The 17,293-nt window shown below is 42.8% G+C and overlaps 1 protein-coding gene across 2 annotated transcripts in view; it reads left to right on the top strand.

The window, feature by feature from the left end:
- The first annotated feature begins 1,598 nt into the window (after window positions 1-1,598).
- The window catches only part of il6st (interleukin 6 cytokine family signal transduce), a 98,810-nt gene continuing 83,115 nt past the window's right edge, over window positions 1,599-17,293 (top strand). For both annotated transcript variants that reach the window (XM_084326478.1, XM_084326477.1), the window contains exons 1-2: window positions 1,599-1,759; window positions 2,975-3,062. In XM_084326478.1, coding sequence (XP_084182604.1) covers window positions 2,987-3,062 — 76 coding nt within the window. In that variant the 5' untranslated portion in view covers window positions 1,599-1,759; window positions 2,975-2,986. The remainder of the gene's footprint in view (window positions 1,760-2,974; window positions 3,063-17,293) is intronic.

Here is a 17,293-nt window from a genome sequence, read left to right as displayed (position 1 = left end):
TCCTCCCCACCGCATGTATATATTCTCTCCCCGCCGTATGTTTATTTCTCTCCCACCCACCCACCCCCTCCAAATGTACAGTCTCCACCCCACCGTATGTATATTTCTCTTCCACCCACCCACCCCCTCCTAATGTACAGTCCCCTCCCCATCATATGTATATACTCTGTCAGGATCTATGGGTAACAGTACTGTATATTTGAATACCGTTTATGTCACAAATGTATCAGTACTAAATACCTGTATGTCACTATGCCATAAATGTCATGTATGTTGTGTATGTCATAAATGTCGATATTAATTGAAAATGGGGGACCCTGATGTAAACAAGACAAATGTCTTTCTCTGGTCTGCATTCCCTTAACAAGTGTGTGTATTGAGCCGTACTGTATTGTACCCATTCTGCAATCTGTTAAATAAAGTTTTCATTCATTCATTCACACACACAAACATGAGACATTCTGGTAGCATGTGGTCATGAGAAGTTTTGAAAATGTGAAAAATGCTGACAAGAATGACTGCAGCTTTAATTATTAAAATGAGTGGCATTAAACTTAAATTGACTAGCAGATAAGGATGTGTAGTCTTGAGCTGTACTGTATTGTACCCATTCTTCAATCTGTTAATAAAGTTTTCAATAAATCAATCAATCACCGGTTCCTGACAGCTCAGCTCACTAGTATGTTATGACGCTGTAATAGGCTCACATTCTATTTGTATTAGGGTTACTTTTGTGTTGTTTGTAGATGAAACTAAACTTATTTTGAGTTATGATGGGATGAAAAGGTGAAGAAATAGACTACTGTCATCTATGAGTGTTGTTTGTGCATGTAAATGAGGAGAACACCTACCTACAAGAAATGTAATGTAATTCAATTGAATTCAAATGGTAATGAATGAATGAATGAAAACTTTATTAACAGATTGCAGAATGGGTACAGTACAGTACAGCTCAATACATACAATTGTTAAGGGGATGCAGACCAGAGAAAGACTTTCGTCTTGTTTACATCAGGGTCCCCCATTTTCAATTCATCGTAACATATATGACATACATGACATACAGATAGACAGTACTGCTCCATCTATACATTTATGACATACCAGATATGCAATTACAGTACTGTTTGTGATACAAAAAGAGTCCAGAAAGAAAAGAGTATATACATTAGGCGTGGAAACTGTACATTGGAGTAAAATGTATTACTTATTGGGCTTGTGTTAATATAACCTCGTTCCCAGTTTAGAAACAATGTAACAACTACTGCACTGTGCGGGCGGTGTTACTGAAATATTGACACATGGTGATTATGAGGAACAGGGGGCGGATACTTACTGGAAAAACAGTCACTGAGACCTAAACGACAAGACTGTGATTCGTTAGACGGCCTGTGACGGACACGGTTTCTAACCAATCGCAGAGCGGCAAGTTACGAGCGCAGATCTGTAAACGGTGTAAACGGGGTGACGTACACGATCTCCACGATGCTGCAGTCGATCCATATGTTTTTTTCATCACATCATTTTAGCGCCGCAACGACGCAAGGCTATTGAAACACACGCCCTACACAAATTGGAAGTAGGTGGGGCGACATTATGCTGCCAACTCTCTAGATCAGGCTTTCCACTGGGACGTCAAACTAGCAGCAACAACAACATGTATGGTATTTTTATGTGTTTAACTTGTATCTAAAACACCCTAGACGTACATAGCAAGCCACCATCTTCAAGGATATCGGTCAATTTAACGCCACAGTAGGTAAGTAAGGTAGAGCGACTGTTAGCTAGTAGCTAGCTACTGTATCTTAGGAGGCTAACATCACCAAAAATGGCGTTGTTGGTCAATAATGTAAATATAACCAATGTTAGCTATATAACGATGTTTGTTGTGGCTGGCTATAGCTAACCATTAGGATGGCTTAGAGTAGACGACAGAGTACAACAACTTGCAATGGGCCTGGTCTACAAGATACACTACACGACCAAGGTACCCATGTACATGTCAAAATACTTCCCAAAGGTCAGTGAATACCACGATCACAACACCAGAGGGAGCTCCACAAATCATGTTAAACCCAGATTCGGCTCAAATAAGGGACTAAACACGTTTCGAAATTATGCCACATCAATGTGGAACGCCCTACCCAAAGCTGTAAAGGAATGTGGATCACTACCCACTTTCAAAACCTCTCTCAAGGGACACCTACGGGAGACTGCAATTCAACACTGGCCCCTGTAAATATCCTAACCCAACCCCCTCCAATGTACAGTCATTTACCTAGTATGGTTTTGTCAATAGTTCAATGTACAATTTTGTTTGTTTGTACAGTGTCTCCTCCCCCCCCCCTCAATGTACAGTATTACTTGTTTATACAGTGTGCCCCCCGGCCCCCCCCCCCCCAACCACCTCCAATGTAAATTACCCAGTATGGTTGTCAATATCCCAATGTACCCAACCCCCCCCACACAACCTCCTCCAATGTACAGTTTCTACGTCAAATGTATATACTCCCTTTTCTTGACTCCTTCTGTATCACAAACAGTACTGTATTTGCAAATCTGGTATGTCATAAATGTATAGATGTAGCAGTACTGACTATCTGTATGTCATGTATGTCATATATGTCCTGATGAATTGAAAATGGGGGACCCTGATGTAAACAAGACGAAAGTCTTTCTCTGGTCTGCATCCCCTTAACAATTGTGTGTATTGAGCTGTACTGTATTGTACCCATTCTACAATCTGTTAATAAAGTTTTCAATCAATCAATCAATCAATTGAAAATGGGGGACCCTGATGTAAACAAGACGAACGTCTTTCTCTGGTCTGCATCCCCTTAACAATAGTGTGTGATTGAGCCGTACTGTACTGTACCCATTCTGCAATCTGTTCATACACATTTCAATCAATCAATCAATCAATCAATCAATCAATCAATCAATAACGTTATAACGTTTCCCTGTGATTGTGTAGCACGTAGACATCATGGACACACGGAGTGTCCTGCTCCAGCTGCTGTCATTATTATGCCTGGTCCTCTCCAGTGTTGTTGCTGTTGGTGGTAAGTACATTTTACATTATGCGATTCTTATACTGTACGTGTGGAATAGCATTGTCTTCTTTTAATATTGTAATAAATACGTGAGTTATACCAGTAGCAGGAGAAACTGCTATTTAGCAGGGAAACTGCTATTTATCCAAATGCCCTGAAATAACCAACTGCACAACCGGGGTACAAGGAATAACAACTTTATTTCATAAAAGTACCTATACTAAACGATTATACAGAGGACACAGGATCTATTAATTAAGAGGACCAATTGGGTACCGTAGAGCTCCTATTATACAACACCCTCTTATATGAGGCACTGCAATTACAGGTGTGTCTAATCCCACCTATTAAACACCCTCTTTTTGAGGCACTGCAACTGCACACCACGGTGTGTCTAATCCCACGCATTAAACACCCTCGGTAAGAGGCACTGCAACTGCACACCACGGTGTGTTTAATCCCACACATTAAACACCCTCTGTAAGAGGCACAGCCCTTGGAACAAAAGGCCTAATCAACCACGCACTTCAGACACCCTCTCGAAGAGGCATTTGCAAAACACATCAAACCATAGTAGTTAATTAAGGAACACTCTTCCGGCAATAATTACCCCCCCTCTCGTCTTCCCATGTCCCTCCTCAATCGGTCATACTCAATATCCTACCGGCCTGGCTATACAATAAATAGGGCATAAATAGGGGATAGGAAGGAATAGCCTATATGCAGGTTAAATTAAGAGGCACGATATAATACAGAGAGCATAACTATAGGATACACCAATAACACCATATACAATACAATATACCAATTTACACAGTAGGCCTATACAGTTATAAAAATAGATCATAACACAAAATCCTATACTAAGTGCAATGTGGGTAACAGTGGACTTAACTCGCCGCATGGCGCGACCCCCCCCCCCCCCCCCCCCCCCCCGAGGGTCGGTGCCTGGACCCCGTCCAACTCTCCGGGCGAATGCTCCGGCGAACGGTGGTCCACCAGGTTGTAGTTGACTTGTAACCTGGCAATCGTACCCGGTGTCCGCGAGGACGTTCCGAGTATAATGTCTTTAGGAGCGAGGTAACTCAGTACCCTCTATTCCCGTCCCTATCTGTCTCCAGGAGGGTAAGCCTCCCCTCCTCACGCTACCGGAACCTGTGGACGGCTGGCTAAATTGTCTTCATCGCCGGTGGATAACTCTCCACGATCTACCCCACCCCCCGGCCCTAACAGAGTCTGGTTACCGCTTGTGTGCTCCAACCCCGATATCTGAGTCCCACTGGCTTATCAATAGTCTCAGCGTCTCATCCCCGCACACAATCAGCAACACCTGAGTTCAATAATGAAACCACTTGAGTCCCTGCTCCTGACGTCATTACTCGGCCCATTCACATCACAATATCTCCCATGCTGGATGTTAAACATAAAAAGGTTATCGTGAGTAGGTTAACTTAACGTACAATCTATTAAAACACAAACACAAAATGGGGGACCCTGATGTAAACAAGACTAAAGTCTTTCTCTGATCTGCATCCCCTTAACAATAGTGTGTATTGAGCTGTACTGTACTGTACCCATTCTGCATCTGTTAATAAAGTTTTCAATCAATCGATCACACTCTTTATAATTGTGAATGTGATACAATTATAGATGGTGGGCCGAGTTTGTCTAACGGTATCTGTAATCTAGTAGTTGACTGAGCCCTTGTCAAAAACTCAAGTTTTTAAGACATAATTCACTTTATTTGTCTCTGAGTCTGAACACATTGTCAATGCTTGCCAATACTGAATACTAGCGCACATATTATCATAATCTTTCACAATAGTTTGCTAGCAAATCAGGCAATTATCAAGTACTAAGAACAATAACTAATCAAATCGCATATACATTTTGACGAAATATCATATCGGAACGAAATGGGCTTGATGGAACCACAAGAGTCTTTGTTTTACAATTGAGTTATTTAGTAGTTATCCCATTCTGTTTGGGGGCCAAACCATGCAGTGATGTGATTGTCACCTAGATATTTGCTTCTATTTTATTTAGTGTATTAATGCATATTGGTTTCCCCAAAATACCAATTATATAAATTAGGCATGGCTGTAAAGCTGTGAATCCAATAAACCCAATCATATCCATGTGTGTTGATATGTGTCTGTCTCCATACTAGCCTTTTCATGTGGTGGAAGAAAACATTTATATATCTTTTTATACAACTTGACCTCACTGTATAACATGACCTACAGTATAGTAACCTCTAGGATAATCACACGCCTCATGGATCTTAACCAAAGAATGAGACACCTAGGCAGTAGGGCTGAGCCCAAACGTTCGAACGTTGGGACTAGAGCTGCCGCGGTATTGATATTTTCCTTACCGCACAAATTTGCGAAATATTTCCTACCGCCGCGGTTATTACCGCACAGTGCGAAAAAAAAAAAAAAAAAAAGTTTGAATGCATTTTTTCTTTTTTTAGTAGTCTACTCTTATAGCCTGCCTCTAGTCTAATGGCGCTTTTCCACTGCATAGTACCTACTCGACTCGACCCGCTTTAGGTACCTGGTACTTCGTTCCTTTTCCACTGCAGCCAGGTACTACTCCGTTTGTCTCCGTGTGGGGATGCAGGCGGGGCCGCTTGTGTACACTGAAAGCTCCGTGGGCATAGCCATGTCCGAGAGCTTGCAGCAAGCCAGAGTTTAACACAGTTTCAATCAATCAATCAATAACAACATTAACCAGACTCTCGTTGTGTCTATTCTGCTAAAGCTAACGTTACCTCATTGTGTCTATTCTACCAAGCAACCCGGGTTTAACGTTACCTCTCGTGTATATCTGCTGACGGTAGTATTAGGCTAATAACAACCAACTTAACACATCAGCAGTGTTGCAGTGCTGGTATAACTCGGTATAACGGCGTTATACCTCGCTCACTGAGGCTGAAGTACGCGCAATCGCGCACGGAAATGTTCCCGCGTGTACGCGCAGTCACGCACACAAAAATCCGCTGTTCCCATTCGTTGTAACTAAGTACCGGCTCGGCGCGGCCACCGTTTTTACATAACAAAAGCACAGGTAGAGTAGGCTGACCAAACGTCCTCTTTTGCCCGGACATGTCCTCTTTTCACGCCCTGTCCGGGGGGGGTTTATTAATTCATCGAAATGTCCGGGGTTTCACTGTTTTTCAGTTTCAGTTTCAGTTTCACGGCCCTTTGCGAGCATCTGAAGGCTCGGGGCTGCATTTTTCGCCGAACATATAAATTACAGAATAAAGCGCTATTCGTTGCCGTTCGAATGCCATCTGGATCGCCAAAATCCGTGCCTCGGTTCTCGAGTTACATGCCGATATGTCAGGCATGCGACTTTTTACATGGCATTATCCAACCGGACTCCCGGAGAAGCATGCAGCTGCAGAGCCGCAGAGCCAGCGGCGCTCTCTGGGCCGCGCGCTGACGGCCGCGCTGTGAGGCAATAGTATCCAGCTGCAGGACGAGAGCACCAACACTCTCAGGACCGCAACACTTTAAGGCATAGATATATATAGAACACTAGATAGCTTGCCCGCGCTGCCGGCCAATGGAGAGCGACGTCACTGAACCGCCGCCATCTTGCTCCAGTTAGCCTTGAGTGAGAGTGAGTGAGCTGCACAGACAAAAATACTCATAACTCGCTGAAATATTGACGGATTTACAAACGGTTTGGTTTATTACAAGCATTATTAACGTGGCTATGATTCAAGCGGTTTGTAAAAAAAAAAAACATTGTTAAAAAAAAATGTATAAGTATAAAAAATAAAAAAAAATATCTGCCAAAAAAAACTGTGCATGCGCGCGCGCGCGCGTGGAGCGTTTGACCTACTGTCAATTTGCCACTGCACCACTGCACATCAGTGATCTTGTTGTGACACTAAACTCTCCGCTCGGTGGTAAGTTGGGTTGATGTCGGTTGTTTCATCAATAAATGAGGCAGAATACACAGTGAATCCATCCTTTTTTGTTTATTGCAGTTGGTGCTGTCGCAAACAAATCCTGAATGAAATACATCCTTAGCGAGGCAGTAAAGATGGCGGCTTTCTGTTTTTGTTCAGAGACTCCAACGTGTAACGTGTCTCTCTTCTGACCAATCGGTGGTCTGCAATGTTTCACATGACTTTTCTGGTACCACTTCTACCCAATAGGGTCGCTTGGAACCAAGTAGGGTATATCTGCAGAGCCGCAAGCCCAACTTCTGGGCGCTACTTTATTATTTTTTATAAAAACCAGCGGTGATGCGGTATTCAGCCCAGCCCTGCGGTGGGCGTGATGCAACAGCGATACCGCGGTAATGCGGTTATCGCGGCAGCTCTAGTTGGGACCTTTGTTCGTTACGTTGGCATTCAAATCTTAATTAATGGGTTCGAACCTCCGCTTTTTAATTTATTTAAATTTTTACATTTTCGTTTTTTATTTAAATTTGAATTTTACATGAAAAATATATATCAGAATGTGATTATGTACTATGTTGTGTTTACAATAATTCAAAAGTCACGCGCGAACACAGGTCACAACAACACAGTCTAGTGAGATGAGGAGGGGTCACCATCATACATTATCAGGAAATGAATCGATCATGCAAAAAAGACACAGTTGAGTGACTCACACTCACCCGTCTTATTTCATAATTAGTGCTGTCAGGCGATTAAAATGTTTTATCTAATTAATTACAGGATTTGTAATTAATTAATCTGATTAATCGCATTTTAATCTCATAACCATTTTAGACCTGATAATTATTCTATATTCTATAATCATATTTCAAATTGCATGTTTCCGGATGGCAGAATTCAGTACTGTATCTACAAAACCTTCTGTTTAATCATCTTCCATTTATTCATTTGCTTAGATTTTTCAGGTCTGGTAAATTTGAGCATGGTGTTATTCACAGTCAAAGATAAAAATATTGATATTCTCATTTGTTTCATTACAATTTACTCAAGCCTAGTAACAGACACAGTATTTCTGACACTGGGAATACATTCCCTGAGATCCATAGATGTCCCTAGAATCAGATACCAAGAACATGCAAAGAAAGTCTGTAAATGTTTATTCTACGTTTTTATGGAATGAAATGAGATGTTTTAATTTTTTTTAATTAATTTTGAGTTAATTTTCATAACGTGATCATTTGCGGTGTAATTAATTAATCTAATTAAAGTGATAAACTGACAGCCCTATTCATAATACAACGTTTCCGAATGGACGTTTGGATTAAACCAAGTGTATGCAGTGATGCTGATGCTGAGGCTTTTCCCAGCGGAACACAAGTTACTTAACACAGGTATGTTATGCACGTTAATTAAAGGTGCTATGCATTATAAATGTCATTTTTCAGTCTCTAGCATTGTATTATAGTAATAGGAGTTCGTATCAATGTGTTTTTGGGCCTAAATACTATATTGGCGAATTCCTCAGCTACAGCCCATCCCCTCTTTGCCTCTAGTAAATCAGGTCATGTTGATTTGACGACCTGGTGCACGTCACAGGGCGCTGTTTATAGCGCACGGTGATGTGATTGGCTCTGTGGTTTTAGTAATGCCCGCCTCCATTCTTGCTACCTGCAGGGTGGAAGGTTTGTCCAGAAGATCACTAATCAGCTGAAGCCTGATGCGGTTCCCTCGGTCTTCGACAGACAGACCGGCGTTAGCTCTCGGGACTCGGGAGCGATCGCTAGCTACTTAGCACCAGCCGGGGCCGGCGTTAGCAACCGGGAGCGTCGTTGAGCATTCAGCCTGCTGGCTACCTATATCCACTTCAACCAGCGTCGCGGAGCATTCAGCCTGCTGGCTACACAGCTTGTCGGTGTGCTGGAGCCTCTGCAAGCTAACGGTAGCTGGCTCCAGGCTATTAGCACATCGACAAGCTGCTGGAGCTCCCCACGCTCGGCTGGTTGAAGTGGATCTAGGTAGCCAGCAGGCTGAATGCTCCGCGACGCTCCCGGTTGCTATCATGTGCAGGTCCTCTTCTCAGACCTGTGTGGCAAAGCACTGCACACGCATCATGCAAGCTACACATCGCTGCATGTTGATCAATGGTGGCCCACTCGGTGCATCACAGTGGGCTACTATTGTGCTAACAACAACCGCGGTGTCCGGCTTGTCGGCCGGCATGAGTGCTCGATTTGGGGTGGTTCTCTCCTCCTTGTGTGCCCCCGTTCTCGCGGGTGTCCTGCCGGGGAGCTTGTGGACGCGACAACAGCGGCGGCCGTAGCGTTAGTTAGCTCATAGCTATTGTGTACCACTAGCGTTACGGCGGGCTCGAGCACCCTACGGCTGCCGCCGTTGTCGCGTCCATGGGCTCCCCGGCAGGGTACCCGTGGGGACGGGGGTGTACAGAGAGGAGAGAACCATTTTGTGTCGGGCGTGCATGCCGGCCAGCGAGCCGGACGTCGGGATATGTTGTTAGCACAATAGCTACCAAGCTAAGCTATGTTAGCTTCTAACGGTGTATACACAATATGTACAACGACACAATGATTTACATTATTACAAATATGGTAACGTGGTTGTGGCTTTTACAAATAGTGGTAACATATATATAGATAGACAGTACTGCTACATCTCTATATTTATGACATACCATATTTGTATTGCTTCAGTACTGCTATGATGGAGACCAGAGAAAGACTTTCGTCTTGTTTACATCAGGGTCCCCCAATTTCAATTCATGGTAACATATTATATATATATAGATAGACAGTACTGCTACATCTCTATATTTATGACATACCATATTTGTATGTAACCTGAAACCTAATCTCTGACGGCGAGATGGGCGGAGCTATTTGGTGGGTGGCTGTCACTCAAAGCATTCTGCCAGAATGGGTGGAGCCAAGCCAATAATAGCCTGCTTTCATGAGGCTGAAAAATGCTGGTTTTGAGTACAAGATTAGAAATATAAAACAATGATTATTTTTGGAATAAAAATTACAGATGTGTTACATAGACTCACAGGAAGTGTGTAAAGTTGCCCAAATAGTGCTAGGAATAGCAGTGCATAACCCCTTTAACACATTGGGCGCCGTGCATTGTACCCATCATTGGGTCCAGTCTGCCACCGCTGTGAGCCTATGGAGATGTTTACCTTCTTTGCAGGGCTATAACTTTTTAAATATTATAGCTATATTGACATTACTATGGCCCATTCAACATCGGGTATCTATCATTCCGGATGTGGGAACGTTATATTTTTTCATTCATACATTGTTCTGTTAATACCGTCGAGAATATAAGTATGTTTTTAAGCTTTTCTGCTGTAATTCCAAAAACGTGAGTTATAGGCCCTGAAGCATATGATAGATTATCGATTGGCGTTTCTTTCCTATACACTCTATATTAAAAATTTTAAATGTATATGATCGGTATACATTATGCTTCATCATGCGTGAAGGAAAGGGGGGGGGGGGGGGGGGTCGTTTATAATTCCTTGATCGTCAGTAACGGCTTTATTTAATATGGGTTGATACATTACGATCAGATGGATTGCAAACAAAGAAATGGACAATCAAGCTGAAAATAACGTTAGATTCCTCTTACCGTTCGCCGATGAGACTGGAGGAAAAATATTCCAATTATTTGACGTCGATCTGCTAGATCCATTTCCCGTTTGTATGACGCAATAAACGCCGAAATTAGGGGTGGGACGATACGCATTCGAACCGTGTACCGTACGGTACGACCCCCACGGTTCGGGGCGTCTGTGTATCGTACGGTTCAGATGACACGCAAATAAAAAAAAATCATTTGGCGGAGCCGGGAGAGGTGAGCACTGGCTGCAGGCAGCAGCAGCAGCAGCAGCAGCACTGCAGCCAGGTGCTAGTCAGTTTGTGTAAAAATGGCAAGCACAATATAAATCAATCTTCATTACGACTTTAAAAACATAGCCATTAACATTACATAGGCCTACACACATCTTGCCACAGCGTTAGCAGTTTGTACAACACAACGCACGTTTTAACTATGGTAGCCCAGCTAATACAGTCAACGAAATGTTACCATAGCTACTAGCTAGAAGAGGAGGAAATGGGAGTCTGAGAGGCGGGGTGTTTAAAGACAATGATAGGCGTTTATTCAACATCCAAGAAGGCTAACATACAACTGTGTTTTACTAACTCCAACCGGGACTATTGCCGCTTTCGTGCTGCTTGTTGATGTTATGAACTCCTAACGTTACCGGAGCTGAAGGTGTGTCGCGCTAAAATGTCCGTGGGGACCCGCCAACCCATAGATAGTTCCAACTTACCGAATTACGTAATCCACCACAGTTGCACTCAATATTTAAATAATGTTAGTCTAAATAAATGTAGACAGATAATGTACGTATTTTTTAAATTGAATGAACAGAGCAGTGTTGTTTTTAAACAGTACAGTGTGTGTGTGTTAGTTTGATGTATGATAAGAAATCCAGCCATATTCCCTTTCATTGTATTTCAAATACTGCACTTTAATTTCAAGCAGAAAACGAATCTTTCCATTAAGAACTGACAATCAGGGAATTTAAACATGGTTGACATTGTTTTTTTGTGTTTATATTAAAGAAAGGAAAGTCTAGTGCTGGCTGAGCATATTGTTTGTTTGCACTAAGTTAATACTTTGACAAATGTAGCCTATATTTTTCAGTCAGTTCGGTCTTTGTGTGCCAAACATTATTTAAGGCTGTAAACACTGTAAACTTTTTAATTTTTTTTTATAAATGAGAAGCATGTTTATATTTTTGAGTGTTCAATTTCTTTTTAATAAAAATTAACGTATATCGAACCGAACCGAAAACCGTGACCCCAAAACCGTGATACAAACCGAACCGTCCATTTTGTGAACCTTCCCACCCCTAGCCGAAATCATATAGATTATTGCGTTTCGAAAGCGATCCCATGCACTCGAGTGTTTGTCTGGACCCACGTAACAAGATATTACTGCCGGAGGGATTTCCTCGATGCACCAGCGCCACTTCCGGTTTGGCGTGGAGGGTAACTCGCCCGATCATCCACCAGGCAGCGGTATTGAGGCGTTGCAATATCAGACAGGGTGCAGCTGCAGTCCCGCAGGGAGGCTGGATGAATTATGAATGCCATGGCGAAAAAATGAAATATTGATCCCAACAACGAATTATCATGTTGTTGGCGTTCAACGCATGGCGGGCAATAACGAATTATGACGTTGTTGGCGTCCAATGTGTTAAGCTATGCAGAGCGCAGCCCTTTAGCTGGCTAACGTTAAGATAGCAGGAGCCGTCGGCCAACAAAGATATTGTTTTCAACAAATGTATTCACAAAATGGATTATCATCCAAATGTTATTGAAGCCTCCCATGACCAGTAGGCCCTTCTACTCTCGTTAAACCGCAGCAATATGCACATATGCGCTATTCAGATGGTGTGTGGCTTGCAGGTCAGATGGTGTGGCTGGCTTGCAGGTCAGATGGTGTGGCTGGCTTGCAGGTCAGATGGTGTGTGGCTTGCAGGTCAGCGGTCAGATGGTGTGCTGCTTGCAGGTCAGAGGTCAGATGGTGTGCTGCTTGCTGCTGAGGTTTTTCCTTTAAAGTGACCTTTTCTTATGTTTAAAGTGACGTGTGTGTGTGCGTGTGCGTGTGTGTGCTTGTGTGTGGAGAGATCAGTGTTCAATGTTCTGATGGCCTGGGGGAAGAAGCTGAGCCTTAGTCTCTCTGTGCTTGCTGCGTGTACGGAGGTGCTTGCCTGACCGCAGCAGTTTGAACAGCAGTTTGTTGGGGTGGTGAGGGTCCTTCATTATTCTGCAGGCTCTGGATTTGCACCTCCTATTGCAGGGGTCGGCAATAGGCGGCCCGCAGGCCGAAATTGGCCCGCCAGCAATAATATCTGGCCCTTCAGAATATTAAAAAAAAATAAAAACTTTTTTTTAAAATGTATTATATATCAGACCAACTAGGCTAGGCTATATGTTAGCTATAATGTCCAAATAGAGAAACTACCACCACCTAAAGAATGCTTATTATACTTTGTTTTATCCATGTTGAGAGTGAATAACAGGTAGGCAGTGAGGTGCAATGTAGCGCTTGCTCAACATGAAAAAAAGTCGGTGGACAGCGCCTGGTGCTGAAATAACAAACAAGCAGTGTGGTGTGAAATTAAAACACCAGTTCAGTAAGTCATTCAAACTTTATCTTTACTAATATATATATATATGACTGTGACGGCACCACACATGTGAACAGTAACAATGCAATTAAACTGAAGTCAAATCAGAGCAAAAAAAGCTGAATCTGCTTCAAGAAGATGCGCTACATTAGGTATATAAGGAATTACAACCAGACATTTATTAACCAAATAAAACATACAATTAGGCTTTTAACCCTCTAAAGCCGGGCGCAACACTAGACATGTTTTGTAAAACATTGAATATCTTTGGATTTGTTTGTGATAAAGACTTGCTTTATTGTATCGGAATCGATTGTCATCTAAAAATGTTGTGCATCTCTCAGAGAATGCGCGGATGTAAAGCATAGAATCTTGAAATATCTAGATTGGTTGTTTTCCCTGGACTTCATCTAATCCGCTGTATCTATCCATTTATCACATATCTATGTCTGTCACTATAGCCAATGGAAATGCTAGAAATGGTCACGTGGACTGGGAGAACCAATGGAAAATTCCTATTTTTTCTCAATAGTCCAGTGCGCTCCACAGAAAGGGCTGTCAGATAGACGCATTGGTTGCGCGTAATGTAAGATAGGCCGATAAGAGAGAGGCGCTTGTCTCTGGTTTTATAATAAAATGGCAAACAGACAAAGGTATAATGTTCAGTGCAAATGTGTATGTCGTTTACAGTTTATTATTATGCCACCTATGCAGCTCGTTTATTTTGTCCATTCTCTGCCTCTGCCACAAATGTATGTCTTAGTTATAAGGTGGTCTGTCACAGAGTTAAAATGTTTTCACTATCAATATTAAATTAGCCATTGTTTTTGTTTCCGGCCCCCCATACAATGGCTTGGAAAAAATTTGGCCCTCGGCCAAACCTAATTGCCTACCCCTGTCCTATTGTATAAGTCCCGCAGGCAGGGGTGGTAGTGCAATACCCGTAGTATGCTCTGCTGAGCACACCACTCTCTGTAGGGCCTTTCTGTCCTGGGCAGTGCAGTTTCCAAACCAGGTAGTGATGTTTCCAGTCAGGCATAAAATAAAATATTTTTGTTTCCGGTTGGTTGTCAATTAAGGCCATGGGTAGGGCATAACAAAAAATATTGTTTGTTTCCTGTTGGTTGTCAGTTAAGGCCATGGGAATTTATTTTATTTAATTTTTTATTTTATTCTTTCCCACGGCGACTATGAATCAAATCAAATCAAATCAAATTTATTTATAGGGCCCGACAACACACGTTAATGTCCCCATGGGCCGTACAGGTCTTCTTTAAACAAGTCAAGAAGAAAACATAACAATAAGTCAAGAACAGAACAAGAACACCATAAGGTCCAAACATTTTTAGATGAATGCAAATAAAAGAAAGAATGCAAGCACTCCCAGACATACCCCACGCGAAGGTAAGGAAAAACTCACTAAAACCTAACAATAGGGAAAAAAGCTCCACAGGCAGTGTGGAGGAGAGAAACCTTAGAAGGGCCATTCAAGGGGGGATCTCCCTTCTTAGATGTTGGTGATAATAGTGTTGCAGACGGACAGTTGGTAAGCATGCACTCATGTGTGTGGTGAAACACAGATGAGTGCATGCAATAGCAACTGTACATTTTGAAAGATTAAAGATAGAGCTAATAGCGATAGCAACTGAACATTTTGAAAGATTAAAGATAGAGTTGATAGCGGATCTATTTGAGGCACAGGGGCGGCGCAAAGAGGGTCACGTCCTCCCCGTCTTAGTCACGGGACATTCAACACTCCGGTCGTTGCTCAGGGACAGCCGGAGACAGGGAGATAGGGGGTGGCGCAGGGAGGGTCGCGAACTCCCCGACATCATCGCGGGACATCCGGCACTCCGGTCACCACTACGAGACCTCCGGAGACAGGGGGGCACGCAGAGGGGGTCGCAATCTCCCGGCCTTCGTCACGGGACGTCCAACACTCCAGTCAACACTCCAGGACAGCAAGTCATAGGGAGACAGGGAGACGGGACAGGCGTTAGACAGCTCATGAGATTGTAGTAGGCGGACATAGCAATAGATACAAGTGGTAGGCATATATGTGAATGGAGTAGATATATGAAGTAAGCGTATTATGTGAATAGAATAGAAGTACTTAACCCAGCAATGAAACCGCGTTGACTGTTAATCTGTTAACAGTCTGTTAATACTGTTAATCAGTTGACAGGACCACGGACAGACGGCGGTGAATAACTGATCCAAGGCCTCAGAGGTGCATGTAGAGCAGTCACCACAATCTTGGCCAAGACTGTGGATAGGGAATTTTTTTATTCAATTAAAATGTTCACAACATGGATGCATGTACTCTGCCAGCATGTTTAATATCCATAATACTAAAGGTTTGACTAAGATTTCTATGAAACTGTATTTAAAAAAGAAAAAAAAGAAAAAAAAGGATTATTATATATATATTTTTTTACTTAAAAAAAAACCTCATAAAATATATTGGGTCGCACCTAAATCGGCAGGGTCGGTCGCCTGTACGTTAATGCCAAGCAAGCAGTGCAAAAATGCTTCCGCATTCGTCACCGCACGCTAGTGCGGTAAAGCGCCCTTCTTTTCAGACAAATGCTACCGTGCGTGCACCGGCGGCGGCGTGCTCGCTCAGGTGCGTGCGTGCGCCGGCGTGCTCGCGCGAGGTGCCCGCGCATGCGCATTGGTTCGACACGAGCGGAGCTCAATATATATAAGTCACCGCCCCTTATTCAGTATCTAGCAATAGCTCAATTGGCAAGGACACATGGCTGTGGATCCTATGGCTTGTTTGCTGGCGAGTTCGAATCCCATCGAAAATATTTTTTAACGTGATTTTTTTTTAACGTGTATTCTTTCGCCGGTTAAGGTTAGGCATGGTTAAGGTTAAGGTTAAGGTTAGGCATTGTTTCGGAGTTGGTTAAGGTTAGAACGGTTAAGTTTAGGCGCTGTTAAGGAGCTGGTTAAGGTTAGAGTTTGTCAAAGAGAATGGCAATATAATTTCTATGGTTAAGGTTAGGCATGGTTAAGGTTAAGGTTAAGGTTAGGCATTGTTTCGGAGTTGGTTAAGGTTAGAACGGTTAAGTTTAGGCGTTGTTAAGGAGCTGGTTAAGGTTAGAGTTTGTCAAAGAGAATGGCAATAGACAGCCTATTTCCGCGCGACCTGGGCGCTGGGCGGCGGAAAATGAAAGGCGCATTACTGCATGCCACTACGGTAAATTTTTGCACTGCTTGCTTGGCATAAAGCTACACGCGGGTCGGTCGGCAACCGGAAACAAACCATAATATTTTTTAGGCCTAGGTAGGGAATTTATTTTATTTAATTTTTTATTTTATTCTTTCCCACGGTGACTATGGATAGGGAATTTCTTTATTTAATTAAAATGTTCACAACAACATGGATGCATGTACTCTGCCAGCATGTTTAATATCCATAATACTAAAGGTTTGACTAAGATTTCTATGAAACTTTATTGTAAAAAAAAGAAATAATAAAAATAAATTGGGTTGCACCGAAATCGGCAGGGTCGGTCGGCAACCGGAAACAAACCATTTTTTCTTTTAGGCCTCGGAATGCTCTCTACAGCCCCGGAATAGAAGGAGTGGAGTATCTTCCCTGATACTCTGTACTTCCTTAATTGTCTCAGGTGATAGAGGCGCTGCTTTGCCTTTTTTACCACCGGTCTGTAGTCATTTAGTCCTGCTAGGGAGGCGTTTTTTGGTACAGGGATTATAGTGGACACCTTGAAGCAAGCAGGGACCACGGACTCGGCCAGGGATAGGTTGAATATAGTGGTGAACACTGGGGCTAGCTGTTTTGCACAGGACTTGAGTATTCGTCCTGTTATCCCATCTGGGCCTGCAGCTTTCCCAGTGTTTACCCCCATAAACGCTCTTCTCACGCTGTGTTGGGTCAATGAGAGAGTGTGTAATGTGAGGAACAAATTGTAAAGCGCTTTTGATAAACGCTGCTATATAAATGCACCATTATTATTTACAGTGATTTCTTTATTTCTTTACAGAAAGTGATTGAGCCCACTTCTGCTGTTTTAACTAAGGGCGCTTTCTCATTAGGAACGGTTGCTCCGTTCCCTCCACGCTCCGTCC

This window comes from Notolepis coatsorum (genome assembly GCF_963971535.1).
Source record: "Notolepis coatsorum genome assembly, chromosome: 12".
NCBI classification, from domain to species: Eukaryota; Metazoa; Chordata; class Actinopteri; order Aulopiformes; family Paralepididae; genus Notolepis; species Notolepis coatsorum.
This window is presented reverse-complemented; position numbering and strand designations above follow the sequence as displayed.